The sequence below is a fragment of the Scyliorhinus canicula genome, chromosome 2 (genome assembly GCF_902713615.1).
Source record: "Scyliorhinus canicula chromosome 2, sScyCan1.1, whole genome shotgun sequence".
Classification (NCBI taxonomy): Eukaryota; Metazoa; Chordata; class Chondrichthyes; order Carcharhiniformes; family Scyliorhinidae; genus Scyliorhinus; species Scyliorhinus canicula.
In genome coordinates, this window is record NC_052147.1 from 10,698,858 (window position 1) to 10,723,477 (window position 24,620).

The 24,620-nt window shown below is 48.1% G+C and overlaps 1 protein-coding gene across 1 annotated transcript in view; it reads right to left on the reverse strand.

The window, feature by feature from the left end:
- The window catches only part of tshr (thyroid stimulating hormone receptor), a 73,744-nt gene extending 52,685 nt beyond the window's left edge, over positions 1-21,059 (reverse strand). Inside the window, exon 1 of the mRNA XM_038790447.1 lies at positions 20,893-21,059. Coding sequence (XP_038646375.1) covers positions 20,893-21,059 — 167 coding nt within the window. The remainder of the gene's footprint in view (positions 1-20,892) is intronic.
- Positions 21,060-24,620: the final 3,561 nt, after the last annotated feature.

Here is a 24,620-nt window from a genome sequence, read left to right on the forward strand (position 1 = left end):
TGGACTTTGGGAGGAAACCGGAGCACCCGGTGGAAACCCGCGCAGACATGGGGAGTAAGTGCAAACTCCACACAGTCATTGGAGGTTGGAATCAAACCCGGGTCCCTGGTACTGTGAGGCAGCAGTGCTAACCCGTCGCTCCGCACACACCTCCATCTCTTTCTCTCCTACAGGGCAGACAAGACCCCAGCACATCCTATTCTAACCATGTCAACTGTAGCACAGTGGGTGGCATTCCCACCTCTGAGTCAGGTGGTTAGGAACATAGGATGAGGAGGCCATTCAGCCCCTCAAGCCTGTTCTGCCCTTCAATGAGATCACGGCTAATCTACATACATGCAATGAATTAGGAGCGAGAGAAGGCCATTCAGCCCCTCGAGCCTACTCTGCCATTTCATAAGACCTGCTTGTGGCCTCAAATCTACTTCCGTGCATATCTTGTTACCATCCCAGCCGATGTCACTAGTCAGCTCCCAGAGTGGAACCTGACTTGATAGATCTCTACTTTAATTTTTGGTTCAATTATGTGGAGGAACAGAGTCACAGGACTGCCAATGAACCTCTAACAAAAGAATAAAGCATTCATTAAACAAGAAAAGATTAACTATGATACACTACTCTTTCACCCCAGCTATACCTTTAAAGTTATACACAGATAGAACATAGAACATAGAACAGTACAGCACAGAACAGGCCCTTCAGCCCTCAATGTTGTGCCGAGCCATGATCACCCTACTCAAACCCACGTATCCACCCTATACCCGTAACCCAACAACCTCCCCCTTAACCCTACTTTTATTAGGACACTACGGGCAATTTAGCATGGCCAATCCACCTAACCCGCACATCTTTGGACTGTGGGAGGAAACCGGAGCACCCGGAGGAAACCCACGCACACAGGGGGAGGACGTGCAGACTCCACACAGACAGTGACCCAGCTGGGAATCGAACCTGGGACCCTGGAGCTGTGAAGCATTTATGCTAACCACCATGCTACCCTGCTGCCCCAGATCTGTAAGGTAGGTACAAAATCTACCTTATACTCTTATATTCTCAGTAAGTATAGAGTCCATGTGAACCAACAGGGAAAGTGTGGTCAGACACCCCACACTCTGAAACCACATGACAGATGTCACCCAAAGAAAGGTCTGTGGATTTCTAATCAAATCCCTTGTTGTGACCTGCCCCAGGTGAGGTTCACCAAAAGTTGTTGATCCAGGCGAGACCAATCGATTTGAAACCGTCGAGTTGTATTTTTTTATTCCTTTTTTGGCAAACAACTGGCTTCTAATCCTCCCTTTGTATATTCCGATTGGAGACCTGGAAGAAACTAGTCCATCTATTACAGTCGTATTGTTCCTTTGTCTTTACCGGAGATGAGAATCATTCTTTGGATGCTTTCAGAAGTAGCTTGTCTGGAAACAGGGAGGGGACCCATTGCCCCTCAGAGAAACACCCTGCATCCATTCCTGTCAGTGGCTAACTGCACATTCTCAGCCACCTTTGGGATTTGTGTCCATCTTAAAATATAAAACACAGGCCTTTTTAAAGTCCAGTGTTTCTGTGCATTTTTTCATGTTTTTTCCCTCCATCATCATAACACCCCCAGATGCTTATCACATTGTGCGTTTCAAACAAGGGTTTCCAAACTCCACTCTTGAACAACGTGCCTTGGAATCTCCTCTGAAACTGGGCTTTCTCTCTTATGCCTTCACCATGGATCCACCTCCAGAATTTCATCCTCTCCTTTTGGCATTCCTCTGCCCTGGATCACCACGTGAATTCAAGCTTCGACATAGCTATGCCAACAGAACACCACTGCTTCACAGGCTGTATTAAGGTGTCGCCAACCTTCGAATCACAACAGATATCTGTCTTTTCGCTTGCCGATATCTCCAGGTCTCCACCTCACAGCCCCAACTTTAACAGGGAACCTCTCTCCCTCCCTTACTTTGACTTCACAGTCTCCCCCAAACAAGACTTTGTTGGGATTCATATTCTTTGGGCGGGATGCTTCTGCTCCCCCCCCCCCCCCCCCCCCCCCCCCCCCGCCGGGTCGGAGAATCGCCGGGGGTGGTGATGTGAATCCTGCCCTGTTGCTCCGACACCGGCTGCCGAATTCTCCGGCGACGGTTTTCGGGCCGGTTGGGGGCTGCTGGCAGCGGCCCTCCCAGCAATTCTCCGTGCCCCGATGGGCCGAGTGGCCGCCCGTCTTTCGGCCAGTCCCGCCGGCTTGAAATGGACATGGTACATCCCGGCGGGACCTGGCTTGGAGAGCAGCTAGCAGAGTCCTGGGGGGAGGGGCGGGGGGATCCGGCCCCGGGGAGGGTACCCACGGTGGCCTGGCCCGCGATCGGGGCCCACCTATCTGCGGGCGGGCCTGTGGCGTAGGGGCACACTTTCCCTCCATGCCGAACTCTGTAAGGCTCTGCCATGGCCGGCGCGGAGAAGAAACCCCCTGCGCATGCGCCAGAACACGCCGGCTCTTCAGCGCTGGTTGACGCGGCGCCAACCCCTCCGGCGCCGGCCTAGCCCCCAGAAGTGCGGAGGATTCCGCAACTTCCGGGCGGCCCGACACCGGACTAGTTCGCACCGCTCTTGCCGCCGGCGTCGGGCCGTCCCGCCAATTGTGGGAGAATCCTGGCCTGGTGACCACATGAAATTCACCCTTTGATAGAGTTGCCAACTGGAATTTAATATATTCCTGCAGGTTTCATCACATAACTGTGCCCCTCCACACTCCAGCCATTAGTCGGCCAACACACCCATCCTTGCGATGCACGGCCTTCCTAAGCCAATTGGAAAGCAAAAAGATTCATTCCCCTATTGGATGATGCTTGGCTGTCACCAAACAGCCTTTTTTGCCCCGTTTGCAACATGTTTATATCTAGTTAAGGGAAATGCTCAAGGAAAATAGCAAAAAAAAAACAATTGTTTTTAATGTCCCGATGTTTTCTCTCCAGGATTGCGTACAACAGTGCCCTCAGATTGATCTTCAGTTCCAGGAGACTCCTGGCCACTTATCGGTTGATCCAGATTAGCAAAATGTAAGCCACTCTGAGAGAACAGACAGCCCCCAGTGCAAAGCTAAAGTGTCAGCTAGTTTATTTTCCCCTCATTTCCCTGGAGTCATAGAATTTACAGTGCAGAAGGAGGCCGTTCAGCCCATCAAGCCTGCACTGGCCCTTCCAAAGAGCACCCTACTCAAGCCCTCTCCCCGTAACCCCCACTTAACCTTTTTGAACACTAATGGGCAATTTAGCATGGCCAATCCACCTAACCTGCACATCTTTGGATTGTGGGAGGAATCCGGAGCACCCGGAGGAAACCCACGCAGACACGGGGAGAACGTGCAGACTCCGCACAGACAGTGACCCAAGCCGGGAATCGAACCTGGGACCCTGGAGCTGTGAAGCAGCTGTGCTAACCACTGTGCTACGGTGCTGCCCTTTGGGGTGGGTCTTGAATCCACAGCCTCCTGAATCAGAGACAAGGCTGCCACTGACTTAAAGCACAGCTGAGCACAGGGCAAATGAACTTCAGAAGATACCAAAGTTGAGGTTTAATTTGACTCCTCCAGCGACTGAACAATGCTCCCATTTTACATGCGGCTTGCAAAGCTGGGGGACCACTGTGAACTTGTACAAATGCTTGCAAAGTGTGGATTTTGTTCAGTAAGAAGTGGACATGGGGAGAGAAAAGGGTCAAAAATATGAGCGTGCCGATGAGGTTGGTAACTTAATATTATGGACCTCCCGAGTCAGTTCTAAGCAGGCACACTGTGCTAGTCTTGTGGGAGATTGGAGACTGGGCGGGGGGTGCGGCACAGTTAGGGTGGGAGTTTTCAAAACAAACCTGCCTCAAACACATCTCTGTAGTGCTTAATAGTGTAAACAGTGATCAGAAGATCAAATCTCCTCATGCCCCCTCCTGAACCGCAGTAACTGAGCTGTGAAGTCACCGACCATGTGAATAGGGTCTTCATGTCAGTAAAGTCTGAATTCTCTATTTATAACGTCCAGGTGTTATTGAATACCAGTCTGTGCATTGACCGTTCCATGCCCTGCTGCTGGACACACCAGTTTGTTTGGTGTGTGGTGTGCTTTCACAAGCAGGGGAGTCCAAACCAGGGATGGAACATTTAACCTTCACCACCGCTGCCGTGTATAATCGTGGAGGAGAGTGGAGTGGGGGGGGGGGGGGTGGAGGTGTGGCAGGGAGGAGTAGAAGAGGTTCAAAGTCTTGTAAAGGCATGAAGGAAGTGGGGGAGGGGGCACATCATCATGTCCCCTGTGCACACTGGAGGCACCACCCCAAGATGTTACCACAGCCCCCTTTCTTCCTCCTTGCTGTGGTGGTATGGATATCAGCACTGCCATTGGTGCAGAGCACTGGCTTCCCATTGGCTCTGGCTCGTCATGTGCCTCTCGTCCAATTGGTTGGGACTAGTCATGTGACTGCTCTCCAATTGGTCGAGAGGCAAGTAGGCCCCGCCTCCAAGGTGGGGTATAAGTATCCAGAGTTCCCGGTGGTCGGCCATTCGCTGTAGTCGACCACCGGGCTAACAACTAGCTGATTAAAGCCACAATTCAGATCCTAAATGTGTCTTGAGTCGAATTGATGGTACATCACTTGCCTGACCTGCAAACGCAGCGCCCCCCCTCCCCCGGTGGTCCTCCCTGGGTTGCCCAATTCCTCCCCGACCTACCTGGGTCCAGATACCATGGCCGACGTCCTTGCGGGTTTGTTTGGAAGTAAGCACTCCAGCGTGGGCCAAAGTGGTGTGTTTTAAATCACTGTTGAGTTCCAACATAAAAAGCGTGGCTGCACATGAACGTAAATCATTGGTTCGGAAGCATCTTGGCGAGGCACTATCGGTGAAACTAGTCCTTGCTTCCTTCCTGACTCTCTTTCCATTCTGTCTTTCCTTCCTTCCTGTCTTCCTCTCCTTCTTTTTAGCCCATTTCAAACATCTGAGTCATTTTATTACTGTAATGGGCTGGATTTTGGGTTGCGGGTTAAAGGCTTTATAAAATAGCCCCTCCCATAATAATGATGATGTGGAGATGCCGGCGTTGGACTGGGGTGAGCACAGTAAGAAGTCTTACAACACCAGGTTAAAGTCCAACAGGTTTGTTTCAAACACGAGCTTTCAGAGCACGGCTCCTTCTTCAGGTGAATCCTGAAGAAGGAGCCGTGCTCCGAAAGCTCGTGTTTGAAACAAACCTGTTGGACTTTAACCTGGTGTTGTAAGACTTCTTACCATAATAATGATGTAAGAGGACACGTGACTAAGAACCTGAAAAGGAGACTGTCCGTGGCTTCGGCAACGTAGATGTCTCATTAATCATTCTGCAGCTAGACTATCTAACCATAGAATAGAATAGAACCATAGAATCTACAGTGCAGAAGGAAGCCATTCAGCCCATCGAGTCTGCACCAGCTCTTGGAAAGAGCACCCTACCTAAGCCCACACCTCCACCCTATCCCCGTAACCCCAGCTAATCTTTTTTGGACACTAAGGGCAATCTATCATGGCCAATCCACCTAACCTGCGCATCTTTGGAGTATGGGAGGAAACCGGAGCACCCGGGGGAAACCCACGCAGCCGCGGAGAGAACGTGCAGACGCCACACAGGCAGTGACCCAAACCGGGAATTGAACCTGGGACCCTGGAGCTGTGAAACAACAGTGCTACCGTTCCTTCCCTATGTGCTAACATACTGTCATGTTCTGTAGACTGGGTGAAGTCAATGATGAACTACAGAAAATCTAGTTTAAATAATTTATTATGAAACAACTGCGTGAGAAAGGTAACTAGAATAAATAAAATAACAAACTACTAACACTGACTAACTATTATAGCGCTAAATACGTCCATTATCCAATACGACTTACTCCCAACTCCCCGGCCACAGGGTGACATGGTGGGTTTACACTGCACCTGGTGGTCGGAGGTCGTGTATAACATCATGTACAGAATTGCTTCATGCATATCATAACACATACAACAGATTTTACACACTGAGCTGGGCATGCCTTTGGAGGGGGTGGGGAGGCACTCAAAATACAATGAGTGGCAAACTCAGCACTTTCCTGCCCATCTCCGACCTGGTGCCCACAATACAGTAGGGGGGTGGGCGGCAAAACTGACAGACCACTTATTATATTTAAATAAATAGTTAAGGGTCAACTGAGCTTGACAACAACTCAGTCGACCTGTATAATATGCTGCCACACCATAATATGTTTGAGAAGGGCAGACAAGCGAACAGGACAGTTTTCTAAAACATTTTTTTAAAGGCATGAAGTGGGGGGGGGGGGGGGGCACGTCATCATGTCCCCTGTGCACCCTGGAGGCACCACCCCAAGATGTTACCACAGCCCCCTTTCTTCCTCCTTGCCTGACCTCCAAACGCAGCGCCCCCCTTTCCCCCTCCGCCGGTGGTCCTCCACGGGCTGCCCAATCCCTCCCCGACTTACCTGGGTTCAGATACCATGGCCGTCTCCTTGTCAGTTTGTTTGGAAGCGTGAAACTCCATCGGTAAAGTAGCTCCCGTACGTAATTTTGCAATAATCAGGTGTGAACTGAATTTTTAAAAATAACGTATTGGTCAGTCCTCAGAGATTAACAGACAAGAAACTTTTGTCAGGAGGGGGCAAGAAGTGAATTGACTAAAGGCAAGTAAATGGAGTTAAGGTACAGGTCAAGGGGCCAAATGGCCTGCTACTGTTCTTATGTTCCCATTCCTGGAACTCCTGAGAGTTAAAGATGATCGATATAAAGAACATTCTGATCTTCTGTCTTTGCAGCAAACTTTGCCATTGAGCGAGCAGCCTGTCTGGCATTTTTTGGTGTCCATTTATTCAGCAAGCTTCACCTGTACGCTCGCCAACGTGAATAACATGCTTTCTGATTTTCTAAAGGGGCTGTATAATGTTTGAGTCACTGTCAATGGGCTCGGTAAGGAACCTCCAACATACAATATCCCACCAGCCCCAGGCACCAGGCCATTTTAGCCACATTGGCGACCGCTGCACCAATATCAACGCAAAGCAAAATACTGCAGATTCTGAAAATCTGAAATAGAACAACACAAAAATCAGTTCAGGCAGCAGCTGCGACAAGAAACAAGAGTTAAAGCTTCGAGTCGATGATCCTTCATTAGAACAATGCCAATGGTGACTTCAAACACATGATGATGGCGAACAAAGTGCAGGTGAACTAAAGTTAAATTGTCAGATCCACTGAAGAGAGTTATCAGAAAAACAAAATGCCGCAGGCGCTGGAAACCTGAAGTAAATCCAGAAAAACACAGCAGGGTGGCAGCACGTGCGGAGAGTTCATGCTTGAGTCGAATATGACTCTTTTTCGTAACTCTTCTTCTTCATTTATTTCATAAAAGGGGTATCACCCTGCTTTACCTCAAACAAATTAATCTGGGCCCATTGAAAAAGTGTGCGACTTACCAGCCCGGTTTCAGTGAGGCGATCGGCTGTGTTTTAGATTTGCTGCCTCTTTCCATGACAGGCTGAACTGTCGAATCTGCAACGGGCTGTCACAACCATCCTATTTTCTCCTGCCCCCAACCATCCCTGCTTCCACCCCGCCCCACTGGCTAGCCCAGCATTTATTGCCCATCCCTAATTAATCTTGAGACGGTGGTGGGGAGGCGCCTTCCTGTATCGCTGCCGTCCACGTGGTGTAGGTACACCCACAGTGATGTTAGGAAGGGAGCTCCAGGGTTTTTAACCAATCGACAGAGAAGGAATGATGAATCCACGTCAGGATGGTATGTGGCTTGGAGGAGAACTTGCAGGAAGTGGTGTTCCCAGGTACCTGCTGCCCTGTTGCTGCCCTGCCAAGGTGGTAGAGGTCCTGGGTTTGGAAGATTAGACTGGCATTTGAATTTCTAACCACCTGGTTTGGATTCCAGTGCTATCCCATAAGGCCATAAGACATAGGAGCAGAATTAGGCCATTCGTCCCATCGAGTCTGCTCCGCCATTCAGTCAAGGCTGATATGTTTCTCATCTCCATTCTCCTCCCTTCTCCCCATAACCCCGATCCCCTGATTAATCCCATTGCCAGAGCCACTGGGCTAAGTTCTGGGTACAACAGACAACTCAGAGGTTCAGCTAAATTCAACCCTGTGAGGGGTAGGACAGCAAAATACCGACCTAGTGTCATGTCAATGGCTCACACCCCCCCCCCCAATTGCCATCGGACACATTGAATTTTTTAATGAGACACGCCGCACACTTTTTAGACACACGCTTCAAAGAAAATGCGAAAAACTGAACTACATTCCCCTGCAGAGACACTGAAAGCTGATTACCATCTCAGCTGAAACCGTCTCCTGTGAGTTATATCCCAGGCATGTTTGTGTCTTTCCCCTTTCAGGAATAAAACCAATTGCAGCTCTGGTCTCTGTCTGCTAATCTGGTGCTCCAGCTGTACTGTGCTCGTGTGGGGGGTCACGGGTGAAGGGAACCTCGGCACCCCTACTCTTGCAGGTAAAAAAATCTCCCTCTCTGATTGCAAGTTAGCAAAGCCATAGTCGAAAGGAAACAGGGCCAGTCATTCGGCTAAGCTGCAGAACCAAGGTTGTCCAACCCAGAACCAAGCTCACTTCCTATATTCTAATCTGTGTGTACGAACGTTGCATTTTTCTTATTTTCATCTTGAATTTTAGTGACTGATAAACTCACTTTCCCTTTAACTCAAGAATACCTGGTTAAATTGGCTCCTTGTAAAATATGTATACGTTCGGACTGGGGAAAAGGTATCCCCAAGGAGCGGGGTACCTTTTAAATTAACCATGTTGTGACCAACTGAAGGGATTGATAATGACGGGGAGTCAGGTCATCCCTCCTCACCCAGGAACATAACAATTTGGGAGGTCTCACCAGGCGACCAGTCGGAACAGTAGCCCTTTTCTTTACATGGCCTAGATCCTCAATTAAGTACTTCAATTGTGTCATTTATTTGTGCTTTCATTGCTGTAAAGTAGGAATGTTGTAATTTCAATTCAACATTACCCTCCTTTTAATCTCCCGTCCACCTGCATCTTCTGAACTTGTCATTCTGGGCACGATCTAACGGGCGCATTGCGCACGATCGCGGACACAAGCCAGCCGGTAAATTTCGCAAGTGACCTCTCGCTAGATTTATCCGGCTCTCCAAGCCTTGCAAGATCTCGCAAGGTGTCACAATCTGGATCCCCGTCCATGATGGGCGGGGCCTAAATTTGCATGTTTAAGGCACACTTAAATATGTCTCTGCCAGAGCTAACCAGCTCCGGAATCGAGGTTGTGAGATGTGCACTTACTCCATCTAGTGGCTGGATGCTGTAATTACTCACTATTCTGCATGATCATTCATATAGATAACAATATATGTAACAATCATAGAATTTACAATGCCATTCGGCCCATCGCCGCCACCCTATCCCTGTAACACCACCTAACCTTTTTGGACACTAAGGGGCAAATGGGGCATGGCCAATCCGCCTAACCCCCACATCTTTGGACTGTGGGAGGAAACCAGAGCACGTGGAGGAAACCCACGCAGACACGTGGAGAACGTGCAGACTCCGCACAGACAGTGACCCAGCCGGGAATCGAACCTGGGACCCTGGAGCTGTGATAACCACTGTGCTACCATGCTGCCCATGATATACGAGATATCATTACACCCATCCATGCCCCAATCTCTTACTGGACTTTTTTTTTTATTCGTACCTGGGACGTGGGTATCAAAGCACTTATTGCCCATCTCTAATTGCCCTGAGGGGAGTCAACCACATTGCTGTGGGTCTGGAGTAACAAACCAGGCAAGGAAGGCAGATTTCCTTCCCTAAAGAACATTAGTGAACCAGATGGGTTTTCCGACAATCGACAACGGTTTCATGGTCATCGTTAGACTTTTTAATTCCAGATATTTTATTGAGTCTAAATTCCATCACCTGCCGTGGTGGGATTCGAACCCGGTTCCCCAGATCATTATCCTGGGTCTTTGGATCACTAGTCCAGCGACAATACCACTATGCCACCGCCTGCCCCAGTGGTGTGGAGCTCCTCGGTGCAGGAAATGAAGGTAAGCGTCGGCGGGGCTGTCTCCACCAATGCCTGAAAAAATAGCAGAGTCCCGTTCGATAGTGGGGTCGTTCTGGCGTGACACCACGCTAAACCCACCCACTACGGGACAGTTTTTTTCCGATAAATTGCGCCCTCTAATTTTGTTACTGCAATTGTTACTTGTTTGCATTTTTTCAATCTGATTACTGAGTCGATGTGAGCCACACTGTAATTCAGCCTTCAGGTTGGGAACATGTTTGCTGAATACAACACCATCATTATTATTATGACCATCGCCTACTCTCTCTGCTACTCGCACAAGCATTACCGTTTCAGTCCCACTATGGCCGACCACATTAGCTCAGCTGAACAATCGGGTTTTTTTTTTCATAAACAAGGTCCCTTCAGGAGAATGTGAAAGATTTATTGGCCCTATTTCGAAGAAGAGCAGCAGAACTCTCCCCTCGGTTAATACTTATCCCTCCACCAATACTACTGAAGCAAATTATCCAGCAGTGTATTTCATTGGGCTTTGTGAGTTGTTATTGATCGGGAATTGACTGCTGTATTTCCCACATCACCACCATGACTGAACCTGAAAAGTACTTCAGCGGCTGTGAAATGCCTTTTGTTTTCAGCATTGATATAAAACGCATGTGTTTTAAATGCTGAGTCGCTGTTTTGTGGTGCAATAGCTAAGGTGAGTGTGTTGAATGTAACAGCTTCAGATTCTCTCTTTGGGATATTAACCTTAGATAAATTACCCGGTTATTGATCTGTCATTTGGGGAATTTGCAGTCAAAAATTGCCTGCCCTGTTTGGCTACAACTGTGACTATATCTCAAAAATAATTCAATGGACTGTAAAGTGCTTTGGAATGTTAAAAATTATTGGTAAATGCAAGTATCGTGGATCTTCCCTATAAATATGGATCAGTAGAACCCCCCCCCCAGCGATCTGTAGTTATAGAGACATCTTCAGTAGTGATGTAGCGGCATTAACACTGGACTAATAATCAAGAGACACAGGCGAATGCTCTGGGCTCTGGATCCAAATCCCACCATGGCAGATGTTGAAGTCAGGGGCGGGATTCTCTGACCCCCTCGCCGTGTCGGAGAATCGCCCGGGGCCGACGCCAATCCCGCCCCCGCCGTGTCTCGAATTCTCCGCCACCCGAGATTCAGCGGGGGCGGAAATCACACTGCGCCGGTCGGCGGGCTCCCCGCAGCAATTCTCTGGCCCACGATGGGCCGAAGTCCTGCCGCTGACAAGCCTCTCCTGCCGGCGTGGATTATACCACCTACCTTACCGGCGGGAGCAGGCGGGCGCTGGGGTTCTGGGAGGGGCCCGGGGCGATCTGACCCCGGGGGGTGCCCCCACGGTGGCCTGGCCCGTGATCGGGGCCCACCGATTGGCGGGCGGGCCTGTGCCGTGGGTCACTCTTTTTCTTCTGCCTTCGCCATAGTCTTCACCATGGTGGAGGCGGAAGAGACCCCCTCCCCTGTGCATGCACCGGGAAGACGTCAGCAGCCGCTGACACTCTGGCGCATGCGCGGACTTATGCCGGCCGGCGAATTCCTTTCGGCCCCGGCTGGCGTGGCGCCAAAGGCCGTTCACGCCAGCCGGCGGAGCAGGAACCACTCCGGCGCGGGCCTAGCCCCTCAATGTGAGGGCTTAGCCCCCAAAGCTGCGGAGGCCTCTGCACCTTTGGGGCGGCCCGACGCCGGAGTGGTTCACGCCACTCCGTCCCGCCGGGACCCCCCGCCCCGCTGGGTAGGGGAGAAGCCCGGCCCAGAAATCTGGAAATTTTAGAAAATGTCTAACGATGACCATGCCGAATGTTGTAAAAACCCACCTGGGTCACTCATGTCTTGCTAAATGTGCTGCCCTTACTGAGTCTGTCTGACCCACATGTGACTCCAGATCCACAGCAATATTGTTCACTCTTCAATGCCTTCCGAAATGGCTCAGCACGCCACTCAGTTCAAGGGCCGTTAGGGATGGCAATAAATGATGGCCCAGCCCAGCAATGCCCAAATCCAATGATTTTGAAAAAGTAGTACTTTGCTCTGTCTAAGGGAGCACTGGTACAGATAAACAGGGTATTGGAGACTGTTTTGTTCTCCATTAGTGAGATATTACACGGCTAATGTTCTAAGCCTCAGTTGTAGTTTTGGGTTCTTACTTCCCTTCCAGAGAGTTAGGCACATAATCTAAGCTGACCAGCCACTGCAGTACTGAGGGAGTGCAGTACTGTCACTGTCACTTTTAAAGTGAGACCCCATTTGCCCTTTCAGGTGGACGTACTCACAGCACTATGTTGAATACGTTTGCCCCGGTGTTGTGGCTAATATTTGCCTCTCAAGGAATAATAGTAAAATGGATGATCTGGCCATATCACTTTGCTGCTTGTGTGAACTTGCTGTACACAGATGGGGAACTCAGCTTTCTACATCACAGCAGTAACTACAGAGTCAGGCTTTCAGGCGCTCGGGAGGAAATTAAAAATCTGGACCTCCAAGGTAGTAATCTCTGAATTGCCACCAGTGCTGCGGGCCAACAGGAGTAGAGATAAGATGATAGGGAATGTCAATGCCTGGCATTGGGCACGGCGCAGGAGAGAGGGCTTCAGAATCTTAGGGTGTCGGAACCAGTTCGAGGGAATTAAGCAGCTATTCGAGAGGGATGGGCCGTTCTTCTACAGGACTGGGACCAAAGTGCTTACGGGGTGGTTCATGAGTGTGGTTGGCGAGGGTTTAAGATTATTGGCATCATTACATAGTAACAGAAAAGAGGAATACGGTTCATAAGGTGAGTGTCAGATAAGGTGGCAGCAGTACCTGGAAATGGAAATGGCTTATTGTCACGAGTAGGCTTCGATGAAGTTACTGTGAAAAGCCCCTAGTCGCCACATTCCGGCGCCTGTCCGGGGAGGCTGATATGGGAATCGAACCGTGCTGCTGGCCTGCTTGGTCTGCTTTAAAAGCCAGCGATTTAGCTGAGTGAGCTAATTATACCTTATTAGATAGGAGCATAATGCAAAGGGCTACAAGGAATACAAAGATTTGACTGCATGCATGTCAATTCACAATGTGTGGTGAATGAGGTTAATGTGCGACAAGCACAAATAACGCTGTAGAAATATGATGTGGTCGCAATGGAAATGCGGCTTACAAATAACGAGTAAAATGTAAATGTCATCACAGTCCAGAGGACCAGAAGCTTCTCTCCCCTTTGAGGATCGCCACACCTCAGGCGAGGGACAAGGTTGAGAACCTTAACCTCAGTCGGTACTGTTGGCGTCGCTCCGCATCACGAACCAGCCGCCCAGCCAACTGAGCTAACCGACCCCAGAGTGTTCAATATTCAACGAGATAAAGTGTTCGGGAAAGAGAAGAGAAAATGAAAGGCGCAGTGACAGTACTGATTAGGGAAGACGTTTTTAAAAATTCATTTATAGGATGTGGATGTGAGCGTCTGCTATTGGATTCATTGCCCTTCCCTAATTGCCCTTGAACTGAGTGGCTTGGTAAGATCTGGAGTTGCATGAGGCCAGACTGGGTAAGGACGGCAAATTGATTTCCCTAAGGCACTTTCGTGAACCAGACAATCGACAATGGTTTCATGGTCATCAGTAGACTTTTAATTTTCATTGAATTCAAATTGCACCATCTCCCCAGACCATTATCCTGGGGCTGTAGATTACTAATCCAGGGATGATACCACTAGGCCACCAACCCCCTGCCATCACAGCAGTGTTAGAAAGCGAGGATATCCTTGAGGGAACAAATCTATATGGTCGGAGTTGAGAAGCAAAAAAAAAGGTCTGGTCACACTACTGGGGGTATTCTATAGGCTTCCAAATAGTGAGCGATAGAGCGAGAGGAGCAAATCTTCAGCAAAATTACCCGGACCGGTCTCCCCGAACAGGCACCGGAATGTGGCGACTAGGGGCTTTTCACAGTAACTTCACTGAAGCCTACTTGTGACAATAAGCGATTATTATTATGTGTAAAAACTATAGATTGGTGATACTGGGGATATTCCCTAAATATCAATTGGGATAATGTTAGATAAAGGGAAAGAAGAGGGAAGGATTTCTGAAATGTATTCAGGAGAACTTCCTTGACCAGTTTTGTTCTCAGTTCCAATAAGAAGGTAGCATGACTGGATCTAGTGCTGGGAAAAGTGAATCGAGTGTATGGTGAGAGAACATTTGGGTAAGAGTGATCATCTTATCATAACGTTTAGATGAGTAATGCAGAAGAACTAGGAACCATCTAAACTAGAACTTATAAATTTGAAGAGAGCTAGCCTCAATCAGATGAGAGGGAAGCTAGCAAGAGTAAAATAGAACCAAAGTTTGATAGGAAAAACAAAACATTGGATGATCTTTAAGGAAGAGATGTTTCAGGTACAGGCTCAAGGTATTCCAATGAGGGGGAAATGAAGAAGAACCAACCCCAGGGCTCCTTGGAGATCAAAGGAGATAGAAAATATGATGGAACAAAAAAAGAGGGCGTAGAGTGCACATCAAGTGAATTCTTCAAGCAAGAACCGGACCAAATATAATAAATTGAAAGAAGTAATGAAGCAGAAAATATGTCTGGTAAAGAGAGAATAAGAGAATAGGAAGGTAATCCAAAAATCTTCCACTGGCATGGAAGTTGCAAGCCTGTTAAGAGATGGAGTGATACCTATGATGGATAAAGAAAGCTTAGAGGCACAGGAGAAGACTGGAATAATTAATGAGTACTTTGCATCAGTGTTTACTAAGGAAGAGGATACTGACAAAATATTGATAGAAGTTGAGATTGTAGAGGTGGAATGTACTGGAAAGGCTAGCTTTGCTTAGAATGGATTTGCATCCCAGGTTGCCAAGGAAAGTGGAGGTGGAGATAGCGGAAGGGCGTGCCACAATCTTCCAATTTTCCTGAGATATGAGCTGGGAGATACCAGTGGATTGGAGAATTGGAAGTGCATCAGCCATGTTCAAGAATGGATGTAAGGGCCTTCCTACTACCTACAGACCAGTCCATTTAAACACTAGTGGCGGGTAATGTTTAAGAGACAAGAATCACGGAAAAAGATCAACAGTTACTTTGAGAGTACAATGCAATACAGCGGTGAATGGCTGCCATAATACATTCAGCACATTCACCCCCTGTTAAAAAATTGAAGTCCAGCGAGGGTGAAGTGGCTGACAGGTTGAGTCTGTCCGACGCCCTGATCGTGTGCTGCGATCGCCTGAGTTCTGGTTTCGCTGCGGGCACGGGTGTTGAACTCGTCGGTGCGGGCATGGGTGTGGACTCCGGGAGCGTGTCTTCTGGAGCTTCATCCCTGTAGGTCGGCGATGGGGGAAGGGGGTACAGTAGGGGGGGGTGTGGAGGCCATGTAGGGGCCTCCACCCCCCCCCCCCCCTAATTAAGGAGAGCCAGCACAGATTTGGCAGACCATGCTTGATGCATCTAATTACATTTTTTGGATGAAGTAACAGAGAAGATTAATGGCGGGAACAGGGTGGATGCTGACTATGTGGATTCTAAGAAAGTGTTTGAACACGTATTACATAACTTCTGGTCAACAAAATTGAGGTTCATGGAATAGCTGGGTCAGTGTCAGCTTGGATAAGAGAATAAAAGTGAATTGTGGTAAATTATTGTTTTCAGATTGGAGGAGTTGCTCCTCAAGGGTCAGTGTTAGGATTATTGTTTCTTTTTATATTTATAAATGATTTAGAATTGGAATACACAGTTGGCAAACCTGGAGGTGTGGGAAACAGTGAAGACGGTGCAAATCAACTGCAACAGGACATAGATAGTCTGCACAAACCAGTGGCAAATGGAATTTAAAACAGAAAAATGGAAGGTGTTGTATTTTTGACAAAAGAGATAGGGAGAGGCACCGTTTAAAAAAAATAAATTTGGAGTACCCAATTCATTTTTTCCAATTAAGGGGCAATTTAGCATGGCCAATTCACCTAACCTGCACATCTTTAGGATGTGGGGACGATACCCACGCAAACATGGGGAGCATGTGCAAACTCCACATGGACAGTGACCCAGAGCCGGGATCGAACCTGGGACCTCGGCGCCGTGAGGCAGCAATGCTAACCACTGCACCACCGTGCTGTCCTCGGGAGAGGCACAGTTCTAAAGTGTGTGCAGGGACAGGGGACCTGGGGGTCTATGTACATTGATTTTTGAAGGTGACAGGGCATATTGAGAGAGTAGGAAGGTAAGCAATGGGATCTTGAACTTTATTAATAAAAAGATTAAGTACAAAGCCCTGGATCAGTTAGAACTAGAGTATTCCGCATCCAGTTCTGGTCACCGTGCTTGAGGAAGGATGTGAAGATCTGTGAATGGGAGTAGAAGAGATTTACCAGAATGGTTCCCGAGGTGAGATATTTTGGTTACAAGGTTCGGTTAGAGACATTCTTGGAGCGAAGGAGATTGAGGGGAGATTTGTTAGAGATGGACAAGGTTATGAAAGTTTTGGAGGAGGTAGGCAAGGAATATTCTTTCCATTAGCTGATGGTACAAGGACAAGGGGACACAGATTTAAGGGCAAAACAGAAAGGCAAAGTGAAAGGAAGGACCTTTTTACGCAGCGAGTGGTAATGACCTGGAACTCACTGCCTATGAAGATGATAGAGGTAAAGACACAAATGGTTTCAAAAGATGAGCACTCGAGGAAAATATGTGTGCAGGGCAATGAGGATACAGCAGAATGGGATAGACTGGATTATATAGAAACACACATAGAAAATAGAAGCAGGAGGAGGCCATTCGGCCCTTCGAGCCTGCTCCACCATTCATTATGATCATGGTTGATCATCAAGTTCAACCATGATCCCGCCTTCCCCCATGCCCCTCGATCCCTTTAGCCCCAAGAGCTATATCTAATTCCTTCTTGAAATTACACAACATTTTGGCCTCAACTACTTTCTGTGGTAGCGAATGCCACAGATTCACCACTCTCTGGGTGAAGAAATTTCTCCTCATCTCTGTCCTAAAAGGTTTACCCCTTATCCTCAAACTCTGACCCCTAGTTCTGGACCCTCTCACCATCGAGAGGGAACATTCTTTCTGAATCTACCCTGTCTAATCCTGTTAGAATTTGATACATTTTTGTAAGATCCCCTCTCACTCTTCTACACGCCAATGAGTGTAATCCTTACCGACTTAGCTTCTCCTCATATGACAGTCCCGCCATCCCAGGAATCAGCCTGGTAAACCTTCGCTGCGCTCCCTCCATAGCAAGAACATCCTTCCTCAGATAAGGACACCAAAACTGCACACAATACTCCGGGTGTGGCCTCACCAATGCCCTATACAATTGCAGTAAAACATCCCGATTACTATACTCGAATCCTCTCGCTATGAAGGCCAACATACCATTTGCCTTCTTTACAGCCTGCTGTACCTGCGCATTTACTTTCAGCGACTGATGCACGAGGACACCAAGGTCTTGCTGAGTATCCACCTGTCTCAATTTACACCCATTCAAATAATAATCTGCCTTCCTATTTTTGCCACCGAAGTGGATAACCTCACATTTATCCACATTATGCTGCATGCCATGTACACACCCACTTGCTCAGTCTGTCCAAATCCCACAGAAGCATCTCTGCATCCTCCTCACAGCTCGCCCTCCCACACAACTTCGCATCATTTGCAAATTTGAAGATAATACATTTAGTTCCCTCATCCAAATCATTAATATATAATGCCAACAGTTGGGGTCCTAGCGCAGATATCTGCGGTACCCCACTGCCTGCCAATTGGAAAAAGACCCATATATTCCAACTTTTTGGTTCCTGTCTACTAACCAGCTTTCTATCCATCTCAAGGCACTACCCACAATCCTGTGCACTTTACATAGTAACCTGTTATGTGAGACCTTGTTGAAAGCCTTCTGAAAGTCTAAATAAAGGAAGGGCTACACGGTAGCACAGTGGTTAGCAAAGGTGCTTCACAGCTCCAGGTTCGATTCTCGGCTTGGGTCACTGTCTGTGCAGAGTCTGCACGTTCTTCCCTTGTCTGCGTGGGTTTCTTCCGGCTGCTCCGGTTTCCTCCCACAGTCTAAAGCTGTTCAGGTTAGATGGATTGGCGGTGCCAAATTGCCCATAGTGTCCAAAAAAAGGTTAGGTGGGGTTACGGGGATAGGGTGGAGGTGTGGGGATAGGTGGAGGTGTGGGCGTGGGTGAGGTGCTCTTTCCAAGGGCCGGTGCAGAATCGATGGGCCGAATGGCCTCCTTCTGCACTGTAAATTCTATGATGCTATGATACATCCACTGGTTCTCCCTGGTCAACTCTACTAGTTACATCTGTTGCTCGTTATGCTTTCCTTAATTTGCTCTGTTTTAATTACCTTTGCTCAAGACTCACCAGGTATCTTTTTGATACCACCACAAGGTTCAAAACCGAACACTGATCAAAGACTCGATACACCAGTTAGTAAGTTTGAAATCAATACACATTTATTTACACACACAGCCAATTACTACTCAGGCACAAACTCTACTCACTAAACTACAACTACTACTAAAAGCCTATACTTAGCTTCGAGTGCCCACTCAGTCAGAGGAACAATGGCCGTTGTCCGATTCTGAGGCTGCTGGCTTCGAACTGGTACAGAATAGTAGCTAGGAGCGCATATCTCGTAGCGTGCATTGACTTTAGACTTGCTTGGCGGGTCTCTCGTCGCTGAGAGCCAAGGCCAAGATGAAGGTGAAGAAGAAGAGAGCGATCTGTCTTTGGGGACTCCTCTTTATACCCCAAAGGGGCTTCGCGCCCTTTTGGGCGGTTCCTGAACTTGGTCCCAATTAATTGGACCATGTCCCAATCATTTGTATTGATTCTCTCCAATAAAGGGGTCGTTGCTTGATCACTGGGAGGGTCCTAGGTGACCGTTGGCCTGCCTTTGTTTTAGTCTCCACTGGCGCCGGGGAGTCTGCTCTGGTACCGATTGCTTAAATGTTTCTCTTTTGTCCCCGGAGATAGCTCATTACTATGCTAATGGCTTGTAGTATCGGTTTTGTCTGGGAGCTGCAAACTCCAGTCCACAGGCAAACCTTGTACCTGCTTGTTTTCTCAGCACTGTCCAATTTTCCCTTTACTCTTTGCAAGTGTCCATTTTGGAATCGGGACGTGGCCACCCCAGGTGGCTACACATCTTCAAAGAATTCCAGTAGATTTGTCAAGCATGATTTCCCTTTCATAAATCCATGCTGACTTTGTCTGATTACACCACTGATTTCCAAATGCTGTGCTACAAAATCCTTGATAATGGATTCTAGCAACTTCCCTACCACCGACATTAGGCTCACTGGTCTATAGTTCCGTTTTCTCTCTACCTCCCTTTTTGAATAGCGGGGTTACATTCTCTACCCTTCAATCTGTGGGAACCATTCCAGAGTCCAAAGAATTTTGGAAAATGACCAACAATGGATCTATTTCTAGAGCCACTCCCTTAAATACTCTGGGATGGAGATTATCCGACCCTGGAGATTTATCTGCCTTCAATCCCATTAATTTCCCTGAAACAAATTCTTTAATAATACTAATTCACTTCAGTTCCTCACTAAAACATGTGTTTCTCAGAACTTCTGGTACATTACCCATGTCTTCCTTTGTTCCACAGAGAGGTGGCATGGACTTGATGGGCCGAATGGCCTCCTTCCAGCTGTACCATTGTTTTTTTTTAAATTTAGAGTACCCAATTATTTTTTCCAATTAAGGGGCAATTTAGCGTGGCCAATTCACCTAACCTGCACATCTTTGGGTTGTGGGGGCGAAACCCACGCAGACACGGGGAGAACGTGCAAACTCCACACAGACAGTGACCCAGGGCCGGGATTCGAACCCGGGTCCTCAGCGCCGTAGGCAGCAATGCTAACCACTGTGCCACCGTGCTGCCCTAGCTGTGCCATTATGACTCTCTGGCTTGAAAGGTGTATAATTGCTTGCAAAGTATGTTGGTAAATCCAGACATTGTGTAAAGTGCGATATACATTGCAAGCAAAATAGCTTGAGTAGAATAATTAAGCCCCAGCTTTAGTGTCTGCCTGGCTCCTATCTTGCTCTGATTGTACTTCTGCTCGGGAGCAAGTTGCTGTACATACTTACACACACAGTGCCCCACTCCGTGCCATTGCAACGCTAAGTGCTGTGAGAGCATGCTTGAGAAATGCAGTTTTAATGATCCCTGGTTAAAGTAAAGAGATTCCTGAGCATGTTACACTACGCCCCCCCCCCCCTCCCCCCACAGGTGCTGACATTATGAGGGGGCTGCACACAAAAGTGGTGGTTTAAAATAAAATAAAAACTGCTCAGATGTCCCTGGAGAACCTGAAGGCTCTATCCCATACAAATAACAATTTGCCTTCCTGTTTTTGCTCCCAGTGTAATGTGGATAAATGTGACTGCACCCCCCCACCTCGGGGGGGTCTCACATCCCGCCCCTCTGGAGTTAGCCTGTCGTTTTTTTTTTAGCAGTGCAGAGAATGCAGAGAGATGGAGTTAAAAAGATGGCTTTGCAATGCAATCCTTCTTAGTCACACTTCACCCAGCAAACTATCCCAGATTCTAAACACCCACCTGTGGCACCCAGTACAGGGGGTTGGGGGGATTCCCATTCATCCTCCTGCCCCAGGGTTAGGGGGCTCCTGCCAAACAGCAGTTAGACAGTTTGCTGAGCACTGGTTTAAAGGGGGCACATTGCATGACTCAACTTCTCAATGTGGGTCGAAGAAGAGAGAAGGGGCAGACAGCAGCAGCTGAGAAGAAGGGGAACTCCAGGTACTCACATTCTCTCGGTGTCCTGGGGAAAGGTCGGGATGTGATCGATGGATTTACACGTTATCTGGAAAGTGCCCCAGTCTGAGCACTCACACACACTCGGGCACCGATCCACCAAGTCTGCAGCCCGGGACACAGTTGTGAAAGCAGCCCCGCACAAGATGAGCAGGATCATCTTAAACCAGCTTGCAAACTCACTCCCTTCTGACCAAAACCGCTCCAAAACCTGCAATCTTTTTTTTCCCTCCTCCCTGCTGGCCCACCCACCCCCTTTCTCCTTTGGGTTTTTTTTTTCTCCTTGTCAAAGAAATCTGCAGCGGTCCATTTCCCCTGACGATCGAATTGGAAGTTGCTGGCTGGCTCCACTTCTGGCCGCCAGGAGCCCTCAGACAGCCTTTGCGTTGTCAGCACTGACACTTCCAGCACACTCCGGGTCCTGCAGATTGATTGACAGATGATGTTACCCCCCCCCCCCCCCCCCCCACCACCACCACCACCTTTCAGCCAACGACAATTGGTAAGGAACAGGGACATCTTTATGAAAACGCAGTTTCTAAAAAAAAAATTATAAAAAGCTTGCTGGCTGATTAAAAAGCACAAGACTGGATTTATGATCAAGCGTGCTTTTGACACCTAAAGCAAAAAAAAAACATGCATCCATGTGCTCAGGGAGGCAACTCACCCCCACCACCTTCTCAAGGGCAATTAAGAATGGGCAATAAATGCTGGCCCAGCCAGCGACGCACACATCCGGTAAATTAATTTAAAAATTATAGGGTCTTTCATCACCTCAGATTGTCCCAAAGCATTTTAGACCCCATGGCGCACTTTTGAAATAGAATTGTAATTTGTAACAAAAATGGCAACCAATTTGCACCCAACAAGCTCATCACAAACAGCAATGCGATAATCATTTCTTCAGGGGTCTTGCCCGAGGAATGAATATCGAGCAGGACACCGGGGAGATGTGGCTTAGTTTCCTCGGAAACAGAGCCTTGTGATCTGAGAAAATAGATGGAGTCTTGGTTTAACCACTCATGCCAAAGATGCCACCTCCGACAGCGCTGCACTCCCTCAGTACTGCGCGGGCAGAGTCAGCCTGGATTGTGTGCTCATGTTTCTGAGCGTAGGACTTCAAACGAGGTCGTTCTGACTCAGCGCGTGCCACCACAGGGGCAAGGCAAACGCAGGCTGTTGCATGCAATTCAGAACAAAACTTTAAAGGGTTTTGTTTCTCTGGAAAAATCTGAGAACCAGTTCAGTTAAGGTGATATGCCATGTGTTTGCCTTGGATTAGGCAGAAGCAGATACTTGGACAGATATTGGTGAACTCACACAGGTACTGAGGCACAGCGAAGCAAAATATCTTTGCAATACGTAATAAAGTTTTGGATAGGCCTGTGGAGGTCTGCAAGCTAAAGGGAAGTTAACGCTTTGGGGAGGTCCATTCAGCAGAAAGAGGAACTTATTTAGTTCACTGACAGATGTATTCCTGGCAGGCATTTTCAAAGTGGGAGTCGCGACCCGCGGGTGGGTCGTGGGCGGATGTCGGGAAGGTCACAGAGCCGTCCATAGCAGCGTTCCCGATCGTGGGAATTCACGCGCAACAGACTCAGCAGCCGGCATTTAGGGCAGCATGGTAGCATAGTGGTTAGCACAATTGCTTTACAGCTACAGGGTCCCAGGTTCGATTCCCGGCTTGGCTCACTGTCTGTGGGGAGTCTGCACGTTCTCCCTGTGTGTGCGTGGGTTTCCTCCGGGTGCTCCGGTTTCCTCCCACAGTCCAAAGATGTGCAGGTTAGGTGGATTGGCCATGTCAAATTGCACCTTCGTGTCCAAAATTGCCCAAAGTGTTGGGTGCGGTTACTGGGTTATGGGGATAGGGTGGAAGTGTGGGCTTGGATAGGGTGCTCTTTCAAAGAGCCGGTGCAGAATTGATGGGCCAAATGGCCTCCTTCTGCACTGTAAATTCTATGATTCGAACAATGCCGGCTGCAAGTGGCTTTGAAAATGATGGCTGCAACCAGCTAAAAAAATGCGGACATACCGTGCATGCGTGCCCGCTCATCAGTGCGCATGCGGCCCGGGGGGTGTTGGGACCTGACCTCCGAGTCAAAGTGCGATAGCGGCCTGGTGGCGGCTGGCTGCATGGTGATCACGGATGATTAACAAGGCTATGACCGCGATCTGTTTTGCATCCCTAAACATTACTCAAATGATCTGGAGGGAGTATATATTGCTCATGGTTTAATCATGGACAGAACTGAATGTTTGGCAAGGGATCTAATGAAAGCCATGGGAAATCATCACATCATTGCCCTCTGTGTACTGAAGGGTGGCTATAAGTATTTTGTTGACCATTTCGACTACATTAAAGCACTGAATCGAAACAGTGACCAGTCAGTCCCAATGACGGTGGACTTCCTCCGCTTGAAGAGTTACTGTGATGATCTGTCAACAGGGGAGTTACTCAGAGTTTACCAACTGAGGTACAAAATGAACACTTTCCAAATCGAGAAATTGTCCTCTCTGGCTGAGTCGTTTGCTGATGAAACTTGGATGCTAACTATTTCTTACCTCTCTTCCTGTGAATCTGTTTGGAGTGAGATCGTGAGGACCAAGCAGGCTCACCTGTCGCATTAAAGGTAAGAGAAAATGGTGGATCGCGAGGGTCGCTGGCGTGGGTCACGAAGGTCAGCTGGCGTGGGTCACGAAGGTCGGCCGGTTGGTAAAAATGGGTCCCTGGAAAAAAAGTTTGAAAAACACTGATCTACAGCACACATCGTTGCTGTGTTTCCCTATATCACAACATTGGCTGTGCTTCAAGAAGTAATTCATGACCAACTAAGCATTTTTTGGTTGTACTGAAATACAATTTATATAATTTATAGCGCAGGTACGGACCATTTATCCCAATTGATCCATGGCAGGATATCTACTCCACATGCGTTTCCTCACATCTTATTTCACAGAATCATAGTTCCACAATACAGGAGAAAGCCATTCAGTCCATGGTGTCTTCAACAGCTGTCCATAAGAACACATTATCTAGTGCCACTCTCCCCATCTTCTCCCCATAACTGTGCACATTCTTCCTTTTCAGATAGCTGTCCAATTCCCCGTTGAATGCCCCTCCACCACATTCTCTGGCAGTGCACTCCACATCCCAACCACTCACAGCGTGAAAAAGTATCTTTTGCCAATTACCTTACACCTGAGTTCTCTCATTCCTGATTCTTCCATGAATGGGAAGAATTTCTCCCTATCTACTCTGTCTAGATGCCTCGTGATTTTGGACACCTCTATCAAATCTCCTCTTGACCTTCTTTACTCCAAGGAAAACAATCCCAAATTTGCCATCTATAATAATAATCTTTATTAATGTCACAAGTAGCCTTACATTAACACTACAATGAAGTTACTGTAAAAAGCCCCCAGTCGCCACATTCCGGCGCCTGTTTGGGTACACAGAGGGAGAATTCAGAATGCCCAAATTACCTAGCAGCACATCTTTCGGGACCTGTGGGAGGAAACCGGAGCGCCCGGAGGAAGCCCACACAGACACGGGGAGAACATGCAGACTCCGTGCAGACAGTGACCCAATTCGGGAATCGAACCTGGGACCCTGGCGCTGTGCAGCAATAGTGCTACCCACTATGCTACCCTGCCGCCCTAATTGAAGTTCCTCATCTCCGGAACCATTCTTGTGAATAATTTCTGTACTCTTTCTTCACAT